Source organism: Rana temporaria, chromosome 5 (assembly GCF_905171775.1).
Source record: "Rana temporaria chromosome 5, aRanTem1.1, whole genome shotgun sequence".
NCBI classification, from domain to species: domain Eukaryota; kingdom Metazoa; phylum Chordata; class Amphibia; order Anura; family Ranidae; genus Rana; species Rana temporaria.
This window is the reverse complement of record NC_053493.1, coordinates 273,610,806-273,633,979: the sequence shown is the minus strand read 5'-3', so window position 1 is coordinate 273,633,979 and position 23,174 is coordinate 273,610,806. Positions and strand designations below refer to the sequence as shown.

Genomic DNA, 23,174 nt, shown 5'->3' with positions numbered 1-23,174 from the left:
CCTTAGTGTCAACATTGTACCATAAAATCAGGCATTGTAGCGCGAGCTACAGTATGCCTGTCTCGAATTTTTTATCCCCGTACTCACAGTGTACTGGTACATTATAGATTCCGACTCCCGCGGGGAATGGGCGTGCCTATGGAGAGGGAGGATGATTGACGGCCGGCTCTGGCACGTCACGCTCCCCGAAGACAGCCGGAGTAGGTCTCGGCTCTTCACGGCGCCTGCGCACAGGCTATGCGCAGGCGCCGTGAAGAGCAAAGCCTATTTCGGCTATTTCCGGAGAAGCGTGACGCACCAGAGCCGGCCGTCAATCACCTTCCGTCTGGATTGGAACGCCCATTCCCCGTGGGCAGTCGGAATCGTCTATGTACGATTACACAGTGAGTACGGGGATAAAAAATTCGAGACAGGCATACTGTAGCTCGCGCTACAATGCCTGATTTTATGCTAGAAGAAAAAAAAATGTTTTTTTCTTGTTTATAGGGTGAACCCCCGCTTTAAGCATTATTCAAATTTACTTCAATAGGGAAAAACTTCTTCCTGACCCCTAAGGGCAATCTGATAACACTGTAAATCAACATTCTACAATTCTAGGGGGGTTATTTACTGATTTTATCATCCAATCATGTGCAAGCTAAAATGCTGTTTTTTTTTCCTTGCATGTCCCCCTCAGATCTACAGCGACTGCACTTCCAAGTGCACATTCAGTGCAATTTCAAGTGTACTTTGCACATGTAGTGCAAAGTGGATTTGCCTTTCGTAAATAACCCCCTATGTCTTATAAATATCAGTAAGCATTTATTTCATGCATTTAAAAACACAACCTACCCTTTAAAAAAAAGGTTTTACTGAGGTGTCTAGAACACCTTATTGAATTTTTAAAGCCCTTACATTAAAGAACCCTGTTTGCAGAAGTTACACTTCCTTATCTCCAGTTGCAAAGAGTGCTCTTGTGTGTTTTGCAATATAGAATTTGTAATTCTCATCAGGTGAGCAACTGGTAAATATGGTGTTTGCAAAACTTTTTCAATGGGGCCCAGCAAAACTAAAGTTTTATTAGAAGAAGTATGTATTAAAATTAGGGCTGTGACTGATTAAAATTTTTGTGTTCGATTAATCGTTTTTTTTTTTAATCGATTAATCGACTAATTTCGATTAATTAACGCACATACAGATACAACTACTTTTAGCTGATCTCCTTGCATTGCAACTCTGCATTAGCCACTGGTAAATGTGGTGGGGGCAGTATGGGGGCAGATGTGTATATTACAGCATCTGCCCCCATGCTGTAATATACACATCTGACCCCATGCTGTAATATACACATCTGACCCCATGCTGTAATATACACATCTGCCCCCATACTGCAAGAATATACACATCTGCCCCCCATACTGCCCCCACCACATTTACCAGTGGCTAATGCAGAGTTGCAATGCAAGGAGATCAGCTAAAAGTAGTTGTGTGGCAGATGTGTACATTACAGCATGGGGCAGATGTGTATATTCTTGCAGTTTGGGGGCAGATGTGTACATTACAGCATGGGGGCAGATGTGTACATTACAGCATGGGGGCAGATGTGTACATTACAGCATGGGGGCAGATGTGTACATTACAGCATCTGCCTCCATGCTGTAATGTACACATCTGCCCCCATGCTTTAATATACACATCTGCCTCCCATACTGCAAGAATATACACATCTGCCCCCATGTGTACATTACAGCATGGGGGCAGATGTGTATATTCTTGCAGTATGGGGGCAGATGTGTACATTACAGCATGGGGGCAGATGTGTACATTACAGCATGGGGGCAGATGTGTACATTACAGCATCTGCCTCCATGCTGTAATATACACATCTGCCCCCATGCTTTAATATACACATCTGCCTCCCATACTGCAAGAATATACACATCTGCCCCCATGTGTACATTACAGCATGGGGGCAAATGTGTATATTCTTGCAGTATGGGGGCAGATGTGTACATTACAGCATGGGAGCAGATGTGTACATTACAGCATGGGGGCAGATGTGTACATTACAGCATGGGGGCAGATGTGTACATTACAGCATGGGGGCAGATGTGTACATTACAGCATCTGCCTCCATGCTTTAATATACACATCTGCCTCCCATACTGCAAGAATATACACATCTGCCCCCATGTGTACATTACAGCATGGGGGCAGATGTGTATATTCTTGCAGTATGGGGGCAGATGTGTACATTACAGCATGGGGGCAGATGTGTACATTACAGCATGGGGGCAGATGTGTACATTACAGCATCTGCCTCCATGCTGTAATATACACATCTGCCCCCATGCTTTAATATACACATCTGCCTCCCATACTGCAAGAATATACACATCTGCCCCCATGTGTACATTACAGCATGGGGGCAGATGTGTATATTCTTGCAGTATGGGGGCAGATGTGTACATTACAGCATGGGGGCAGATGTGTACATTACAGCATGGGGGCAGATGTGTACATTACAGCATGGGGGCAGATGTGTACATTACAGCATGGGGGCAGATGTGTACATTACAGCATGGGGGCAGATGTGTACATTACAGCATGGGGGCAGATGTGTACATTACAGCATCTGCCTCCATGCTTTAATATACACATCTGCCTCCCATACTGCAAGAATATACACATCTGCCCCATGTGTACATTACAGCATGGGGGCAGATGTGTACATTACAGCATGGGGGCAGATGTGTACATTACAGCATCTGCCCCCATGCTTTAATATACACATCTGTCCCCATACTCCAGGAATATATACATCTGCCCCATAATGTTACCACACACAGATGGTTGTCCTTTCTTACCTGACTATCAGGCAGGCAGACCCATCTGCAGCGTAGCCGATGGACACACGTGCGCAAGGGAAGAAGATACAAGCAGGCGGGCAGGTGATGATGACGTCAGCGCGCCGCGGCTCCGGAGCTAGGCCGAAGCCGCGGCCTTTCCTATGGGCGAGACCGCGGAGCTCACTCCGCGGATCGTCATCGATCAAAATAATTTTAATCGACCAAAGAAATTAACGATTAATCGACCAATTAATCGTTAATTTCCGCAGCCCTAATTAAAATAAGTATATCTAAAGGATGTTTTCCTTCTCCGTAGGCACAACCAATTTTGGCCCTGAAACTACATGATACTGAACGAGGAGGACTAAAAAGAACTAAAAAGCCGTCTGTTAAACCAGTACAAAGCAAAGCAGAATCTTCTTAAAATAAAAAGGTGTCTGCATGTCCCACTATCATTTGAGATGGAAAAAAATAAATAAAATAATTTATTCCTAATTTTAAAGCAAACAGATCACAGGTGAGGATGGTTACCTTTAATAGCTATTCAAACCCCTTTGTGTCAACTTCTGTGTGCATGTTATCAGGCCAAAATCACCAGGGTATGTAAACTTTTAATCAGGGTCATTTGGGTAGTTTCTGTTGCCATTATGATTTAAAAAGAGTAAATACAGTTGCTTAATAAATGGCTTCAGCCAAACACTAACCACGAGTTAAAGAATTGTTTTTGTGTTATCATTCATACTCTCTGAAAAATGTCCAAGAAATCATAAATTTTGCCAGGGTATGTAAACGTATGAGCACAACCTCAGACAAAGTCAGTTTTATGGAACATGCCAGGGATAAAGCACACAGCGTTTATGTATGGTCAACTAGGCTGCCAGAGAGATGAGAGGGGCTTTTAATCCGCTATCATCTGCAAATAAGAGAGCGCATAGCGAAAACCCTATCATCCGGTGTTCATGCTGACATTTTTTTTTTATCGTTTCAAGTCTTTGAACCTATGCACATAGCATAAGCAATTATTTATTTATTTTTTAGCAAAAAAATCACTTTTTGGAATTACGATATGGTGCTGCTATCTGTTTTTATGAGACCAGAGTATCGTCTTTGGGATCTCTGAGTGAGGATGATTGGGCGGTGGAATACACAGACAGAAAAATCAGCGGGACAAGCCAATCATTCCCTGATGTCCTGACACACCTAACCCATAATCATCCAGCATTATGGGCTGGAGGTGAAGGACTGGCCTGCTGAGATCCTGCCCAGATGATATCGGTGGTGGAGCGAGCTGATTGGTCCATGGAACACTATGAGGAAAGAGACCCTGGCTGGGTGATAGCCACAGGCTCCATTGGTCTGTGCAGCTGGTAAGCGCGCATTTTCCCTTGGTGCTGGATTCACAGTGTCTGCTGAATGAATCACATGAAGTTTTGAATTGTTCACTTATAGATTCATCTCCCTTACTTTAGCTTTTTTCTTCAAAGAACTTTCTACTCTGGAGATTTATTTGTACACAGGCGGTTTTTGTAAGCTTCTTTGAACCATTACATCTTTGGAGCTTTACTATAGGTTTTCACTAAAAGGTTTTTTAATTTGATTGTTCACGATCATATGAAAACTTCTCTTCATAGGAATTCTCACAGAATCTCCTTTGTTTTTGGAATCATAGTTTAACACATCATTGTAATTTATATTTTTTTTTTTCATGTTCACCTATTCACGGAATTATTCACATTAATTGTTGTTGGGACCTTCTTCACATATTTAGTTAGAGCGCAACCTTTTTATTCTTTTACAACTGTAAGTGTTGCTTGCATCACAATGCCCTGTAAATAACAGTGCAGCTTACATTGCAGTGCCGCTTAACAGTGCCCGCACATCAGTGTTGCTTACATCACAATGCCCGTATGTAATAGTGCTGCTTACATTACAGAGCCTGTACATCATAGTGCCCGTACATCACAGTGCCGCTTACATCACAGTGCCCTATACACAACAGTGCTGCTTACATCACAGTGCCCGTACATAAGTGCTACTTACATCACAGTGCCCATACGCAACAGTGCCGCTTACATCACTGTGCCCATAGATCAGTACCGCTTACATCACAGTGCCCACACATAACAGTGCCATTGGTTTTACAGTGCCTGTACATCAGTGTTGCTTACATCACAATGCCCTGTACATAACATAACAGTGCCCTGTACACCACAGTGTCATTCCCCATATGTCACAGTGCCCCGTACATAACCGTGCTCTTTACATCACAGTGCTGCTTAAATCCAGTGCTGCTTACATCACAGTGCCCATACAGCAAAATGTCCTTTTATGTTACAGTGCCCCAATGCAAGCTTTCCCTGCACAGTCCTATCTTGACAGGGCAGAGGCACTGATCAGCCTGGTGTGTCCTCTGTTTGGTCTCAAGTCAGCCGCTGCTGCCATGCTCACAGAGGGGGCATATGTGGAAGGTGATGCAGCTTGGGAAGAAGGGTGGGAGCTGGCCAACTTATTATGTTAACAAGTGTGTGATTACCCGCTTGTTAATTTTTAGAGGCTCCAGCTCTCTGCAGACAGTCCTGCAGCACCTCCCACCTCCAACCGCTGTGAGCATGGCAGGGGTGGCTGGTGAAAGATCTAACAGAGGACACAGCTGCTAATTGGCGGCCGCATTAGGTCTGGACCACGGCCCCAATTTTTTTATCAATTATCAAAATAGAAAGCAAATGAACAGAAGAGAAATCCAAATCAAAACAGCATTAATTCTTCTAGGTACACTTGCACACAGTTTTTGAAGAAACTTGGCAGGTAGGTTGTGCCAAATATCTTGGAGAACTAACCACATATCGTGTGTAGTTGTAGGCTGCCTCAAATCCCTGTCTACAATTAAATGCCTCCTTGATGATATGGCATGATGGATAAGTATTTGCCTGTATTTTTCAGCATTGGGGACGCCGCTCAATCCTGGCCAAATTTCCAACTTTATTTGTAGAAATGCAGCCCCAAACATGCATGAAACCTCCACTAAGCTTCACTGTTGCCTACAGACACTCATTACTGCACCGCTCTCCAGCCCTTTGGCAAACAGACTGCCTCCTGCTACAGCAAAATATTTAAAATTTTGACTCGTCATTTCAGAGTATCTGCTGCCATTTTCCTGCACCCCAGATCGTCTTTTTTAGTGCAAAGCTAAGTCACTTAACCTTGTTTCCATATCGAAAATATGGCTTTTTGGCCACAATTCTTCCATGAAGACCAGTTCTGGCCAGACTCCTCTGAACAGTATATGGGTATACCTAGGTCCCACTGGTTTCTGCCAGTTCTGTGCTACTGGCACTGCTGAACACCTTCCAATGTTGAAGGGAAGCAAGCATGATGTCTTTCATCTGCTGCATTAGGTTTCCTTGGCCAACCACTGTATCTACAGTTCTCAACGTTACCTGATTAATGGTGTCATCAATGCTGAGAAATACAGGCAGATTGTTATCCATCATGCCATACCATCAGTGAGGCATGCAATTGGCCTCAAATGTATTCTGCAGCAGTACAATGACCCCACAGAGCCCTGATGAGTCTGTCTGGGATTACATGAAGAAATAGAAGGATTTGAGGCAGCCTACATCCACAGAAGATCTGTGGTTAGTTCTCCAAGATGTTTGGAGACAACCAACCTGCCGAGTTCCTTCAAAAACTGTGTGCAAGTTTACCTAGAAGAACTGATGCTGGTTTGAAGCTAAAAGGGTAGTCACACCAAATATTGATTTGATTTAGTTTCTTTCTTCTGTTCGCTAATTTTGCATCTTGTAGATTGATAACAATTAACAATTAAGATATATATTTTTGAAAGCAATCTTAATTTACAGCATTTCTTTACCTGCCTAAAACTTTTGCATAGTACTGTGTATGTATATATATTTTATTGGGATTTTATGTGATAGACCAACACAAAGTGGCACATAATTGTGAAGTTGAAGGAAAATAATAAACGGTTTTCAAAATGGTTTACAAATAAATATGTAAAAAGTGTCACATGCATATGTATTCAGCCCCCCCTGTGTAATTTAATCTTAATATAAATACAGCTGCTCTGTGAAGCCCTCAGAGGTTTGTTAGAGAACCTTAGTAAACATACAGCATCACAAAGGCCAAGGAACACACCAGACAGGTCATAGATAAAGTTGTGGAAAAGTTTAAAGCAGGGTTATGTTATAAATACCCCAAGCTTTGAACATCTTACAGAGCACTCTTCAATCCATCATCCAAAAAATGGAAAGAGTATGGCACACCTGCAAACCTACAAAGACATGGCCGTCCACCTAAAAGTGCCCCAGGACAATGTCAGATTAGTGACAAAATGCATCTTACGTCCCGTTTGCACAGGTGTTTTTGCACTGTTTGCTGGCCGGCATTCTTGTTGCTTTTAAACTTTTCCATTCGATGCTTGTAAGCATATTTTTATCCAAATAAATATCACCTGGTTTTACCGATGGCGATTCCTTTCTATCTTTTTTTCTGGACCATTATCAACACTAACATCGAGCTGTCACTGTTGTCTGGCCGCTGACCATATACACAGTTATCCAGCAACGCCCGTTTCATCTGCCATTGGAAGCACAGGGAATATTAAAGGCCCTGGCTGGGTATTAGCCACAAGCTTGGATAGCCTGTGTAGCTGGTAAGCTTGTACTTTATTTGGTGGTGGATTTACGCTGTTGTCCAAAATCAGAGGGGAATCTCTTTATTGAGAGTTTTATATAATTTGTTTTTATAATTTTTTGTCTTGTTTATTATCACATTTTTCACAGAATTAGTCCGACATTGGAGGACGTCACATATGTCACACGATTTTACGATTTTTGGGACTTATCATCATTTTTTATTTATTCATTTATATTTGTTGTTATCATAATTTGATTAACACGTCACTTGAGAGCGCAGCTTTTTTTTTTACTTATCTTTGTCTATGTGTATTTCACTTTGAGTTGCAGCTAGGGTTATTGGGTTTGTACACAGCGCAGTTTTTCTTTTTATACCTAAACTGACAGGCTGGGCAAGGGGAGCATTAATCAGAGAAGCAGCCAAGAAAGAAAGCCATAAGAAGTTATGTTTGCAGTTTGTGGGAAGCCATGTTTGAGACATAGCAAACATGTGGAAGAAGGTGCTCTGGTCAGATGAGACCAAAATTTTACTTTTTGGCCTAAAAAAAAAATTCTATATGTGGTGGAAAACACTGCACATCATCCTGAACTCACCATCTGTGGGATGCTTTTCTTCAGCAGGGGCAGGAAAGCTAGTCAGAGTTGATGGGAAGATGGATAGAGCCAAATACAGGGCAATCTTAGAAGAAAACAAGTTAGAGTCTGTAAAGGACTTGAGACTGGGGCAGAGGTTCACCTTCCAGCAGGGCAACAACCCTAAATATACAGCCAAAGCTACAATGGAATGGTTTGGATCAAAGCATATTCACGTGTTAGAAAGACCCAAAGTCCAGAACTAAATCCAATTTAGAATTTGTGGCAAGACTTTAAAATTGCTGTTCACAGAAGCTCTCCATCCAATCTGACAGAGCTAGAGCTATTTTGCAAAGAAGAATGGGCAAAAATGTCAATCTCTAGATGTGCAAAGGTGGTAGAGACCTCCCCAAAAAGACTAATTGCAGCAAAAGGTTGTTATACAAAATTGAAAACCATTTATCATTTTCCTTCCACTTCACAATTATGTGCCTCTTTGTTTGATCCATCACATAAAATCCAAATACTATTGTACATTTTCGGTTAATGGAATTTGGTTTGATAATTCAAAAATTCAATAAAATATTTGAAAAGAAAATCCCAATAAAATACATTTATGTCAGGGGTCGACAATATCCGGGCGCCAGGTCGCAATTGCGACAAGAAATTGTGACTTGGCCGGTAATTGAGGCCGCAGCTTTGCAGCCTACAAGGCCACGGCCTCAATTACCGGCCGCAGCGGGCCCGCTGCGATCGTGCAGCGGGGGAGGTGGGGGCGCACGGAGGCACAGGATCCTGTGTCTCCGTGCGCCCCCACCTCCCCCGCCACGCGATTGCGGCAGGCCCGCGACAGCCGGTAATTGAGGCCGCGGCTTTGCGGCCTTGTGAAGTCCCAAAGCTCTTCCTTCTGTGAGCTGGCGCCATCTGGTGGTGGCCGTTGGCATTACAAGTTAAACAGCAATTCTAAAAGTGTAATTTTTCACTATTTTTACTGCCATCTCCCTCTAATTAGAACCCCCAAACATTATATATATTTTTTATTCTAACACCCTAGAGAATAAAATGGTGACCGTTGCAATACTTTCTGTCACGCCGTATTTGCGCAACGGTCTTACAAGCGCACTTTTTGGGAAAAAATACACTTTTTTTAACAGTAAAGTCATCCCAATTTTTTTTTATATTGTGAAAGATAATGTTACGCCGAGTAAATTGATACCCAACATGTCACGCTTCAAAATTGCGTCCGCTTGTGGAATGCCGACAAACTTTTACCCTTTAAAATCTCCATAGGCGACGTTTAAAAAAATCTACAGGTTGCATGTTTTGAGTTACAGAGGAGGTCTAGAGCTAGAATTATTGCTCTCGCTCTAACGATCGCGGCGATACCTCACGTGTGGTTTGAATACCGTTTACATATGCGGGCGCTACTCATGTATGTGTTCACTTCTGCACGCGAGCTTGTCGGGACGGGGCAAGTTTTCTGGCTCCTAACTTTTTTAGCTGGCTCCTAGATTCCAAGCAAATTTGTCAAACCCTGATTTATGTTTTTGGTTGTAACATGACATTTGGACAATTTCAAGGCACTGTGTGTGTGTATATATTATATACATACACACACACACACACACACACACACACATAGGGCCAGATCCACAAAGATCTGCCTATCTTTAGGCAGGCATAGCGTATCTCAGATACACTACGCTGCCGTAACTTAGAGCGTACTTTCCGTATCCAGAAAGAATTTGCGCCGTAAGTTACGTCGGCGTAGTGTAAATGTGTCGGCGTAAGGGCGCGCAATTCAAAATGACTAAGATGTGGGCGTGTTTTATGTTAATGCAACTTGACCCCACGTAAATGACATTTTTTTTAATGGCGCATGCGCCGTCCGTGGGGGTATCGAAGTGCGCATGCTTGAAATCACTTTGCAAATAGTCAATGCTTTCGACGTGAACGTAATTTACGCAAAGCCCTATTCGCGAACGTTTTACGCAAACAACGTAAAATTCGACGCTGTCCCGACGTCCATACTTAACATTGTGTACGCCTCATAGACCCAGGGGTAACGTTACGCCGAAAAAAGCCGTACGTAAACGACGTAAAAAGTGCACCGGGCGGACGTACGTTTGAGGATCGGCGTATCTAGCTACTTAGCATACTCTACGCGGAAGTCAACGGAAGCGCCACCTAGCGGCCAGCGTAAATATGCACCTAAGATCCGACGGCGTACTAAGACGTACGTCAGTCGGATCAAGCCCACATTCAGTCGTATCTTGTTTTGTGGATACAAAACAAAGATCCAACGGGGCATCGTAGAACTTACGCGGCGTATCAATAGATACGCCGGCGTAAGTTCTTTGTGGATCTGGGCCATAGTATCTCACAAAAGTGAGTACACCCAAATTTTTTTGTAAATATTTTAATTATATCTTTTCATGTGACAACACTGAAGAAAGAACACATTGCTAGAATGTAAAGTAGTGAGAGTGTGCAGCTTGTACAACAGTGTAAATTTGCTGCCCCCTAAAAAAAAGAACTCAACACACAGCCATTAATGTCTAAACTGCTGGCAACAAAAGTGAGTACACCCCTAAGTGAAAAATGCCCAAATTTGGCCCAGTGTCAATATTTTATGTGGCCACCATTATTTTTCAGCCCTGCCTTAACCCTCTTGAGCATGGAGTTCACCAGAGCTTCACAGGTTGCCACTGGAGTCCTCTTCCACTCCTCCATGATGACATCACAGAGCTGGTGGATGTGAGAGACCTTGCAGTCCTCCACCTTCCGATTGAGGATGCCCAACTGATGATCAATAAGGTTTAGATCTGGAGAAATACTTGGCCAGTCCATCACCTTTACCCTCAGCTTCTTTAGCAATACAGTGCTCATCTTGGAGGTGTGTTTGGGGTCGTTATCATATTGCCCAACGGCCCAGTCTCCGAAGGGAGGAGGATCATGCTCTGATTCAGTATGTCACAGTATCAGTTGGCATTCATGGTGCCCTTAATGAGCTGTAGCTCCCCAGTGCCGGCAGCACTCATGCAGCCCCAGACCATGACACTCCCACCACCATGCTTGACTGTAGGCAAGACACACTTGTCTTTGTATTTCTCACCTGGTTGCCGCCACACATGCTTGACACCATCTGAACTAAATACGTTTATCTTGGTCCCATTATTCCACAGGACATGGTTCCAGAAATCAATGTCCTTAGTCCGCTTGTCTTCAGAAAACGACAGGCTTTCTTGTGCATCATCTTTAGAAGAAGCTTCCTTCTGGGAAAACAGCCATGCAGACAAATTTGATGCAGTGTGTGGCATATGGTCTGAACACTGACAGGCTGACCCCCCACCTCTTCAACCTCTGAAACAATTCTGGCAGCACTCATAGGCCTATTTCCCAAAGACAACCTCTGCATATGACACTAAGCATGTGCACTCAACTTTTTTGGTCAACAATAGTGAGGCCTGTTCTGAGTGGAACCTGTCCTGTTAAACCACTGTATGGTCTTGGCCACTGTGCTGCAGCTCAGTTCCAGGGTCTTGGCAATCTTTGTATACCCTAGGCCATCTTTATGCAGAGCAAAAATTCATTTGGGTCTTTCTGACTTTAGTTTTGCCTTTAGCAAGTGAACTGTATGCTCAATTGGGTTGAGATCATATGGTTGACTCAGCCATTCTTTTCCTTCAAAAGCTCCTGGGTTGCTTTTGCAGTGTTTTGGATCATTGTCCATTTGTACTGTGACACACTTTCCAAATAACTTTGCTGCATTCGGCTGAATCTGAGCTCACAGTATATCTCTAAACACTGCAGAATCCATCCAGCTGCTTCTGTCACATCATCAATAAACACCAATAACCCAGTCAGTGCCACTGGAAGCCATGCATGCCCATGCCATCACACTGCCTCCACCATGTTTTCCAGATGATGTTGTGTGCTTTGGATCATGAGCTGTTCCACGCCTTCTTTACACTTTTTTCTTTCTGTCATTCTGGTATAGATTAATCTTAGTTTCATTCATCTAAAGACTCCTTTTCCAGAACTGGTCTGGCTTTTTTAGATTTTTTTGGGCAAAGTCTAATCTGGCTTTTCTATTTTTCAGGCAGATGAATGGTTTGCACCTTGTGGAGAACCCTATTTGCTCTTGTCAAGTCTTCTCTTGATTGTAGACTTTGACAATGATACACCCACCTCCTGGAAAGTGTTCTTCACATGTCTGGATGTTATAAATGGGTTTTTCTTTACCATAGAGAAGATCCTGCGATCATCCACCACTGTTGTCTTCCATGGACGTCCAGGCCTTTTTATGTTGCGGAGCTCACCAGTGCGTTCTTCTTTCCTCATAATGTACCAAACTGTTGATTTGGCCACACCCAATGTTGCTGCTATCTCTTATAGATTTGTTTCATTTTGAAGACTTACAATGGCCTGTTTCACTTGCATGTACAGCTCCTTTGAACACATCATGTAGGTTCACAGCAATAGATGCCAAATGCAAATACCATACTTAGAATCAACACCAGATCTTTTACATTTTTAATTGATTAAGAAATAACAAATGAGTAGCCCCCTGCCCATGAAACAGCTTTTGATTCAATTGTCCAATTACTTTTGGTCCACTGGGGAAAAAAAGAGGGTGGGCTATTCTTAAGAGCTGTAATTCCTAAACCCTTTCTCTGATTTGGATGCACATACACTCAAATTAAACCTGAGAGTGAAAACTTTCAGCCCATATCTATATAACTATAGCTTGAATATGTTTTGGTAAATACATGATTTTTTTTTTAATTGTGCCTGTGTCCAAATATATATGGACCCAAGTGTATGTATGTATGTATGTATATATATATATATATATATATATATATATATATATATATATATATATATATATATAAAACATTTTTTTATTAGTAATTAGTTATTGTGTATACTGGATGTGGCACAAAGGTAAGTAGCTCAGTGTTTAACCACGCATAATTATGGAGAATGACAGAGACACATAAAGAAAATGCTATTATTTATTTTACTACGCAATAATGTACATTCTTAATCCTTTGTGTTCCTGAATTTCTGAGAAAAGGACAATTCTCTATTTTTAAAACTTTAAATAAAAAACAGGATAGAAAAAGGACAGAATTGTTATTTTCCAGGAAAAGCAAAAATTGCAAGTACTGGGTAATGAACATAAAAACACATCAATCTCTGTGATAAATACAGTGTGATTATTCACATTCTGTACCCAAATTACGCTAACATTTTATAATCTGAAAACTCACTTCATAGGTAAGATGAAAAAATATAATTTAACAAGTGCAGTGTAATGTAGTTGTGTAGAAAATGTAAGGATTCCACATTCAAGTAGAGCAATACCTCTGCAAAGAAGTACAATGAATAAAAAATATGTACACCTTCAGCTACCTAGATTTCTTAAATCTCTTGATCATTTTGATAGTGAGTTTTAGTTTCATTATAAACGGTTATTATAATTTATGGTATAATATGCTTTAACCGAATTAGGGTATGATTATATTTTTATCCATTTTAATTTAGCCTTTTCCTGAAAAACTTAAGCTTCGACCTGCGCCCCTCTGTAATGGCACAAATTTAAAAGGCACTGTAATGTAATGAGCATTCCTATTGGCCAATAGGATGCACTACTGGAGTCCACAGAATACTCAACACAGTTCCAGCAATTTGTTTTCCCAGCTGACTGCTGACATCTTCTCCATAGACTTTTTCCTAGTACCTGACTTTCAGCCTCTCAATTGATCAGTGGGGATGACATAACTCCTGGGCATGCGCACAGGAATCACTCCCACTGGCACCTGGCTTGTGCATCTCAATACTTTCTTTAATGGCCCTTTTCTATGGGATAAAATATTGTAAATTACTGCCTACCTTGTAATACTCCTTGAATAATAAACTCTTAAAATAATAAACAAGGATAAGGTTGAACTGAACGATTATCTCTCTCAAATTGATTTACCTACTTTGCCTTCAAATTCCATTTTTACTTTTGGAAGCATCCTTAAAGAGGAAGTAAACCTTGATGGGCTTACTTCCTCTTTTGTTCCCTGCAAAGTAAAGGCATAATGGGCTAGTATGCATTGCCCCAATGTCCCCGCTAGTGGCCAAGTCCATCTTCACTCCTTTTCCTTCCAGGGCCGTGGACTCCGGCTCTGTGACTGGCCAGAGTCGTGTGATGTGGGAGCGGACAGTCACAGCATGGGTCCTGTAGAAACAGCATGATTGTGCCCCTTCTTCGGTGTGCATGCGCCAATGACATCGGAGCAAGCGTATATGGTACTAGTACCTACAGGTAAGCCTTATTATAGGCTTACCTGTAGGTAAAAGTGGTCTGTAAGGGGTTTCAACCACTTTAACCACTGAGGAACTAGAAGCAGCCATTCTTTCCTTTGCACACAATAAAACAACAGGGCCTGAGGACTTCCTCATAGAAGGGTATATTCAGTATAAAGATACCCTACTTTCCCACTTACTACAGGTATTTAATTATGCAGTTAAGGAAGGTTGTCTTCCCCCTTTTATGTCTGAAGCCTTAAATATCCTTTTTCCAAAACCATATAAAGATCACTTATACTGTGCATCTTATCCTCCCATCTTCTTAATTAACTCAGATAATAAAGTATTAGTAAAAGTACTAGCATGCAGCCTAAATGTAGTGGTTTAGGATATTGTTCAGTCTGATCAAACCAGGATCTTCACTAACATGCAGGCCACAAATACATGTATGCATGTGATGGCTATGGATACACATAAGGCCTTCGATGCCAGAGGTATTTGTGAAATTTGGCTTTGGATGGATTATTGGATGGATAAAACTTTTGGACTGTAATCTTAAGACAGACTGCGTATTAATAAACTTACAACCCCAATTTAAAAAAAGATGCAATGTTATGTAAATTCTACATTGAAACATAATGCAATGATTTGCATATTTCATAATGCCATATTTTATTCAAAATAGAAAACAGAAAACATATCAAATGTGTAAACGGAAGAAAATGCACAATTAAAAAAAAAAAAAAAAAAAAAGATTAATTTTTAAATTGATAGCAGCAACATGTCTCAAAAAAGTTGGGACATGGCAACAAAAAGCTGGCATAGTAAGTGATACTAACAAGGAAGAGCTGGAAGTACATTTCACAACGAATTAGGTTACTTGGCAACAGGTTAGTAACATGATTGGGTATAAAAAGAGCATTTTGGAGAGCCAAAATTTCTCAGAAGTAAAGATGGGCAGAGGTTCATTAGTCTGTGAAAATCATTTAATTTTATTAGTAATAATAAAAAAATATGTTTTTCAATCACCGAAAAAATTCTACCACCTAAAAATAACACAAACATCAAGCAGAGTGCATACTAAAACAAACAAAATAAAATAAAAAAGTGAAAGAAAAGGAGAAGTATTGATTACCTTGAGCTCTGACTTTGTCATTGTTCTTTGCTGAATCTAGTGAATAAGCAAAAATTATTTTGGTAATCCTTATATTAAAAAATAGAGCCATGAAATAAATAGATCCAAGGGTCCAGAGCAATAACCCCACCAGAAATCTTATATATTACTTTTGCTACTTTAGGCCAATATACTTGATTAACAGGGAAGAACCACCACTTATGCACAGTGGTTCTGTGTCATTCCAACACTTTGGTGAGTAAGCTATGAAGATAGATGTCATATGCGACAGGGAAATGTACCAATGAGCAGTAGTTACGTTAAAATTCAGCTCCTCAAATTTCACACTTATAAAAGAGGTATGACATAGCTTTAAACATCTTAATTTTTTTGTTCATTAGTTAAAGTAAAGCCTAAATCCCATTCTTCCAAATAACTTAGAAAAACTGAATCTCTAATTTTACGACAACACAATACATACAAGAAAGAACTTAATCAGGGTAGGCATGATCTACTAAGAGAACCTCTGTAGGGTTTAAATCCACTAGTCTGAGTGTATAAAATGAATTACCTGGCCATACCTCCATGAATCTTCTACAAAGGGGCCTGACCTTTCCCTTTACGCCCCTTTTTACACGATCGGACCATTCAGGTCCGCCTGTCAGTTTTGTCTATGGAGCGTCGGATGGACCCGATTCGATCCGCTAAAATCAGATGGATGGCGATACGTCGCTATCCGTCCATGGCGGATCGGTGGAGATCTGATGAAAACGGACATGCTGTCCGTTTTCATCAGATCTCTCAATAGGAGACAGCGGTGCTGCACAAGCCCCCCCCCACTCAGTGAGCAGAGAGGGAATTGTCATCCGCCAGCTCAGCGGAGATCCACAGAGAGGTCCCCCTGAGACGGATCCGCCTAGTGTGAAAGGGGCCTAAATCTGTCAAAAAAGAAGCAAATTACCCTTAAAACATTATGTAGATGCAATCTGGGAATATGGAAACTACTGCCAAAAGTGTCCTTAAAACTTGTATAAATTCTCCTGACCGTGGAGTTGATTTACTAAAACTGAAGAGTGCAAAATCTGGTGTAAATGTGCACGGTAGCTAATTAGCTTCTAAATTCAGGTAAGTTCAATTAAGCTTTGACAATATAACCTGGAAGCTGCTTTGTTTCTATGCAGAGCTGCACCAGATTTTGCACTCTCCAGTTTTAGTAAATCAACCCGTGTCTTCATGGCAGAGTTTTTTTTTTTTGTAAAAAAAATATGAATCTCACACTGGAGAAAACAGCTTAGGTGCATCTTACCATAATCAACGTAACTTAGAGAAACGTGTTGGTTCAGTTATAATTCCCAATTTAGGTAAATTAGTAAAAAAATTTAGGCATACAGTATGACTTGTTAGGTATATACTATTTCCCCCCCTTAAAACAAGGTGGTATAGGCACAGAGAAAGGAAAACAGGTTATCCCAGTATTCTACTTGGGTGGCGGTGTGGCCTAAAGTGGCATGTGAGAGGACACATTTTACAGAGCTCCTTGCTGTGAATCCTTCATTGATCCTTCCCTCACTCACCATTATGTACCGCACTGACCCTGCTACCTGATCCTTAGGTCCTCCAAGCCGATGATGACCCGTGAAGGCAGGGAAGAAGCGGCCATAGAGCTCCAAGATGGCTCCCCAACTACCCCAGCAGCAGCCGACCCCACGAGGCGCAGAGGAGCCGAAGGACCTTGGGGGGTAAGTCCAGCAAGACTAATAAATCCCAGGGGAAGGAACAGTCCAGAGACATGCTGTACTACACCTAGAAGCTGTCAGCACTGTGGGTCCCACTGCTTAGAATGTACAGAATTGTACTTCAAGAAGCTATTTTGTGGGTACAAGGACTGCGACATATGTGTCCAGTTGTACGAAAAGTAAAACTTATGCCCTGTACATGCGATCGGAATTTCCGATGGGATAAATTCCGATGGAATTTTTCTTCGGAATTCAAGCTGTCTCTACGACGAGCCAAGAAAAATTAAGTTCGATGCTTCGGAGCATGCGTTGACTTGATTCTGAGAATGCGTGTTTTTTTCCCTATCGGTGTTCCACACAGACGATCAGAATTTCCTATAGGAGTTTTTTCCATCGGAAAAAAATAAAACATGTTCCATTTCTAAACTCCGACGGAAAAAAGTCAGATGGGGCCCACACACCGTCTGGACTTTTTTCATCGGAAATTTCGATCATGTGTACGAGGCATTAGACTATATTTAACCATACAAACAAGGAAAAGTCACACACCAATGGCATTGCTGGAAGGAGCCCATCCATCCTTAAAGGCATAAGGGGCTCACTGGACACCCAGCATATAAATAAGTTGAGCTGGGAATTTTCTATGGTTTTGTTTGACATGCGTCACCCTTCCATGTCCTCCTTGCTGCAAAGGCCAGTTATAGGTGCAGGCTGTTTGGTAAGTTGAGCTGGGAATTATCCCTGTTTTCATTTTAATTTAGCCAAACCCCCTTTATTTATAATTCTGGTATAAATCATGGCAAACCAATATACTAATTAAAACATACAGACAAACAAAATATATTTTTCTTATAAGCAGTAGGTGAAAGGAGAGCAGGGAGAGGAAAGAAGTAATTAGGATTAAGTAGGGAAAACAAGTTTATAAGAGTGATACAGAGGAAATATGTTCTTTTCTTTTTATTAAACCAAAAAAAAAAAAAAAGGTTTTCTACCTTGCGGTTTGCTTCACCTGTTTCAGTTAATCAGTGCTAAAGGAACTGATGACTGAAGCTATGATAGACAGTTAGGGACCTCAGATGTCTCAGCAGCCATGCCCATAAAAAGTGTGCGTGCCAGGAAAGCCTCTAGGATGTATGGATTGTTGTACCTGGTACAGATACACACTGTGGATCTTCAGTTGCCTTGATCTTTGACTTCTGGTGTGTTGCTGTGCCTTAAAGCGGAGGTTCACCCTCAAAATGAACTTTATAGCTATGCTATCTGCAGTCTTAATAAAGGCTCGTAGCGTTGTAATTTTTTTAAAAATCTGTACTCTTACCTGTCTTCAGCCTCACTTCCGGGTAAGGATGAGCTCCGGCGTGTTCGCATAGAACACGTGCAGAGCCCGCCAGGAAGTGAGCATGGCGCTGTGCTAATCACAGTCAGGGAGACATTGTCCCGATGCTCGGCTGCAGGGATCGTGAAATGTCTCCCTAGCTGTTATTAGCGCAGCACCGTGCACACTTCCTGGCGGGCTCTGCACGTGTTCTATGCGAACAAGCCAGAGCTCATACTTACTTCCGCGTCTTCTTCCTTGCGGGGAGTGGGCGTGTCGCTCCTTTTCCCAGACGGGGAGCTCTGCGCAATGTCTCCTGGCAGTGAGTGTTGATCCTCCCAGGAGACGCGCTGTGCTTGAGGCATAGATGATTGACGTGCGGGTAAAGCACGTCACACCTTCCAAAAATATCCGAGGGGGACTCAGCGATATACGCGCCTGCGCCTGCCGTGTAGAGCTGACTGCTCAGGTGCCGAGACCCAGCTCGGATATTTTCGGAAGGCATGACACGCTTTACCCGCACGTCAATCATCTATGCCTCGTCTTGGGAACGCCTACTCCCCGGGGGAGCGAGAACCCGGAAGCCGGGTGAAAACAACGATAAGACGGTAAGTACAGCGGAGAAAAAAAAAACCAGCATACTGTCGATGTCAGCAGTATGCTGGATGTAACGGTATATATATATTTTAGGGTGAACCCCCGCTTTAAGAATAGTGTTAACTCCAAGTTAAAGAGGTTGTAAACCCTAATGCCGCGTACACACGGTCGTTTTTTGTGATGAAAAAAAACGACATTTTTAAAAACGTCATTTAAAATGACCGTGTGTGGGGAAAACGTTGTTTTATGTCTTCTGATAAACGACAAAAAAAAATTCGAACATGCTTCAATTTTTTATGTTGTTTTTCAAAACGTTGTTTTTTGTGTCATAAAAAATTATCGTGTGTAGGCTAAAACGACGTTTAAAACAACGTTTTTAAACCCACGCATGCTCCCCCGGCGCCTCTGCACTGAGAATAGAGTAATCGAACACCGCAGATGGCTCGGTTCACTCAGCTCCCCGAGCAGAGAGCTGCTGCCTGTCAGTCAGCAGCTCTCTGCTCTGTCCCCCCGTGCTCAATGGATCGCTGAGCTGTCGAGGGGTGGGGAGCGGCCATCTCAGCGGCTCGCTGTGAGGCTGAGACGGGTGTCAGTCCAGGCACCTGGAGGATCCAGGCTTTGTTGTTTTGACGCAGTGCTGGACTGATTTCTGTGATGTCAGCAGAGAGCAGACTTCAGACCACTCTCTGCAGAAAACGGGTTACAGTAGTGCAAAACGAATTGCACTCCTGTGACCTATAGGAGAAGCCTAGCCAAACAAGCTCAGGCTGGACTTCTCCAAAAAGCTTGTCTGAGAGTTCAGAAAGAAAGGGGGCAGGGAGCTGAAATTACACTCTGCAGAGATCAGTGAAAAGAGTTCTGACTGGAGAAAAGGGAACCCCCCCCCCCCCCCATTCACACAGCGCACAGAAACAGAGCCGAGGCTGTCAATCAGCTGAAGATCCCTTCCGACACCATTTTTTTCTTGATGTCAGGAAAACTTATAGCTGATAGCAGAGGAATGAAGCAGCAAACAAAAGTGCCACTTAGTGCTACTAGTTTAGACAATGCCGGCGCGCGCCCAAGGGGGCATGCAGCACAGCAATCAGTGGTGCTGCATGTCACTCACTGCATCTCCGATCGTAATAAGGAGCCTCTGACGGAGACCAATCACAGCGTGAACCAGGAAGTGCCAGTAAATGACTTTCCCTGGTTCGCGAGCACATGGATTATCAGCACAGTCCCATCATTTAAAAAAAAATATGATATTTATTAAATCAAAAAGTCAAAGATATTGTGTTTTTTTTCAAAATTGTCGCTCTTCTTATGTTTATAGCGCAAGAGGTGATCAAATACCACCAAAAGAAAGCTCTATTTGTGGGAAAAAAAGGGCATCAATTTTGTTTGGGAGCCACGTCGCACGTGCGCAATTGTCATTGAAAGTGCGACAGCACTGAAAACTATAAATTGGTCTGGGCAGGAAGGGGGTGAAAATGCCCTGTATTGAAGTGGTTAAAGGGAAGTTCAAAAAGTGTAGCTGCTGACTTTTAATAAACAGACACTCACCTGTCCCACAGTCCAGCGATGCGGTCGCCCGAAGCCTCACTTCTCTACCCCTCCTCTCTGCGGCGCTGGCATTGCAAGTGCGGGCCCCCGGCTGTGGCTTCCTTGTGCTGTGCGTTGTGAATGGCAAGGCAATCCTCTGGGACCTGTGACGTGTCCCAGAAGATTGCAGGGAGGAAGAGGGGAGAGGTGAACTTCTGCTCTGTGCCAGGAGAGGAAGTGGGAGCTGGGTGCCTGTGAAAACTAGGTAACCACTCCCCCCCCCCAAAAAAAAATTGCATGCCAAATGTGGCATGTCAGGGGGTCAAAAGTACTTAAAGCGGAACTCCGCTTTAAATGATTCATTATCAGATGTTCAGCAAAACATTATCAGATGTTATAATCCTTCCCCATTTTACTGAAAAATTTTTTTTGCCTGTGACCTCATTGGAGAAGTTGCTAATCACTTCTTCTGCTGACTTTTGTCATACAAACGTGCTTCCTAAACAGTGCGGTTACTTGTATGCAAATTTTGATTTTAGCCCTTCTGTCTACAACCAATACTCCCAGTCTCTGACATAAAAAGAGTTGACTGTGAATGTGTCCAGTTTGCGATTGGCAGAATTATTTCACAGTTTTTAATTAAAGAGTAACTCCTCTTTTGTTGAGAAAAAAACATTCCCCTCTGGGTGATCTATGTACATTACAAGGATTATAACAAAATTTGCTGCAGATGCCTATCTTTTGTTATTCTGAATAAATCCCTGTTTGTTACTCTGTGCCTCTGGGTTAGTGGGTCCAATGGGAGTGGTTTCATAATTATCCATCAGCTGTGCAGCTGCAGAGCACTAATAAGGAAAAAAGCTGGGCCTGCATCCCTTTAGACGTGCTCCTATTGAAAATATCTCACTAAAATGACATTTTTGTTGCAGGGGATGCCAGAAATCTGACTTGTATCTTAGTGCAGACTTCTGGGAAAATTGGTGAGCAGAAAATGATGCTTCTGGGGAGTGGTCAGTACACACTCTGTGTACAGAACAACTCCAGCTAGCCATAATGCATTCTCAGAAAATTACAGTGGCTACAGATTGAAAAGGAAAGGTAATTTTTAATAACATTCAAGTACAATATCACTTTTTTTTTTTCTTGAAAAGCCTATGGCATGTGTAACACACCCAAAAAACTGCACCCAGTGCAGAAAAAATGTGCACACACATAAAGAGTGTTCACAAAAACGTGCAAACGTCAAGTGGTCCTCCTGTGAAGAAGGGACCCAAAACCCTGATCCCCCGGGGCGTTAGGCTCCAGCCGGGGACTGAGGTACTGTGGTCCGAGCAACCGAAGCCGACACGGACCCAACTTCCTCGGAGGGACTGCCGAAACAGAACCCTCCCAGTACTAGGTGGGGCTCCCCCGAAGGGAGACCCCATGAGAGCAGGCAGACTAAGGCCCGGCCCAGGAGGCAGGTGCTAAAAAAAAAAGTGTGTATCTGGTGCAGTGACCGTGGTATCTTTAAATCAAAGTGTCTCTCACACAGTGTTTTTCAGATACCCATGGACTGCCACTCCAGGGGCACATGCACCATAGGCTTTTCGTTCCAAATCTAACCCCCCGACCGGCCAGTGCAGCCCTCCACCCCTGCCAGATAGAGAGCCCTTCAAGGTTTTCTTAGGGAGAGCTGCCGCTCCAGTTAGCAGCCTCCACCAATACTAGCCTTTTCAGTCCCCCCGTCAACCCAGCGGATTTGCATGGTCCTGCTCCGTCTCATCCCAGGGCATTACCAGCTCCTCCAACCGGATCGCTGACAGAGACAGCACTTACACCAGCCGGCCAGAAGGCCAGACTAGAACTCGGCAAAAAGACCAGACCAAGTGCAGTCACCCATCCTCACCAGGAGCACCCTTCCAGATGGCTCAGACTCGACCATTGGCCGGCCCCCAGTATCTATCGGGCAGCACGGCATAGCCCCTGCTGAAACCACCCTTCCAGGTGCAATGACGTCATTGGTTTGCATCCACCCTCCCAACGGAGGTGCTTCAGCGCTCCTCTGACAACTGATAAGAACAGGTACTACACTTGATCTTAGCCAAAAGGCAGAGAAGCGGCAGGGAAGACACCACGATCAGTACAATATCACTTGTATTGCAATTGTATACGCTATATTATTACTTCGTTACTTGCAAATTTTTTCCCCACAAAAGTGGAGTTACCCTTTAACCACTTCCCTACCAAGTCATTGTGAAATGACGTCGGCGGGAACCCTCCCTCCGGGTGGACGTCATGACATCCTGGGCGGCTAGGGGGGCACGAGTGCCGCTGCATCGCTTAGCAGCCGCAATGTGCGCTGGGCACAAAAGTGTCCGATGTGCCCGTCACAATCACAATAAAAATCACAGATCGCCACCATTACTATGGAAAAAAAAAAAAGGTCATAAATCCCTTATTTTGTAGACGCTATAACATTTGCGCAAACCAAACGCTTATTGCGTTTTTTTTTTACCAAAAATATGTAGAAGAATACATATCGGT

General features: G+C 42.8%; 1 protein-coding gene and 1 pseudogene across 5 annotated transcripts in view; both read right to left on the bottom strand.

Annotated features, from left to right (window-relative positions):
* The window catches only part of LOC120940808 (myelin basic protein), a 239,111-nt gene that overhangs the window by 70,315 nt on the left and 145,622 nt on the right, over positions 1–23,174 (bottom strand). For 3 of the 5 annotated variants that reach the window (XM_040353865.1, XM_040353863.1, XM_040353864.1), the window contains exon 4: positions 15,498–15,533. The exons of the other annotated variants lie outside the window; for them this stretch is intronic. In XM_040353865.1, coding sequence (XP_040209799.1) covers positions 15,498–15,533 — 36 coding nt within the window. The remainder of the gene's footprint in view (positions 1–15,497; positions 15,534–23,174) is intronic. 5 annotated transcript variants of the gene reach the window in all.
* Positions 22,648–22,751, bottom strand: LOC120942209 (annotated as a pseudogene).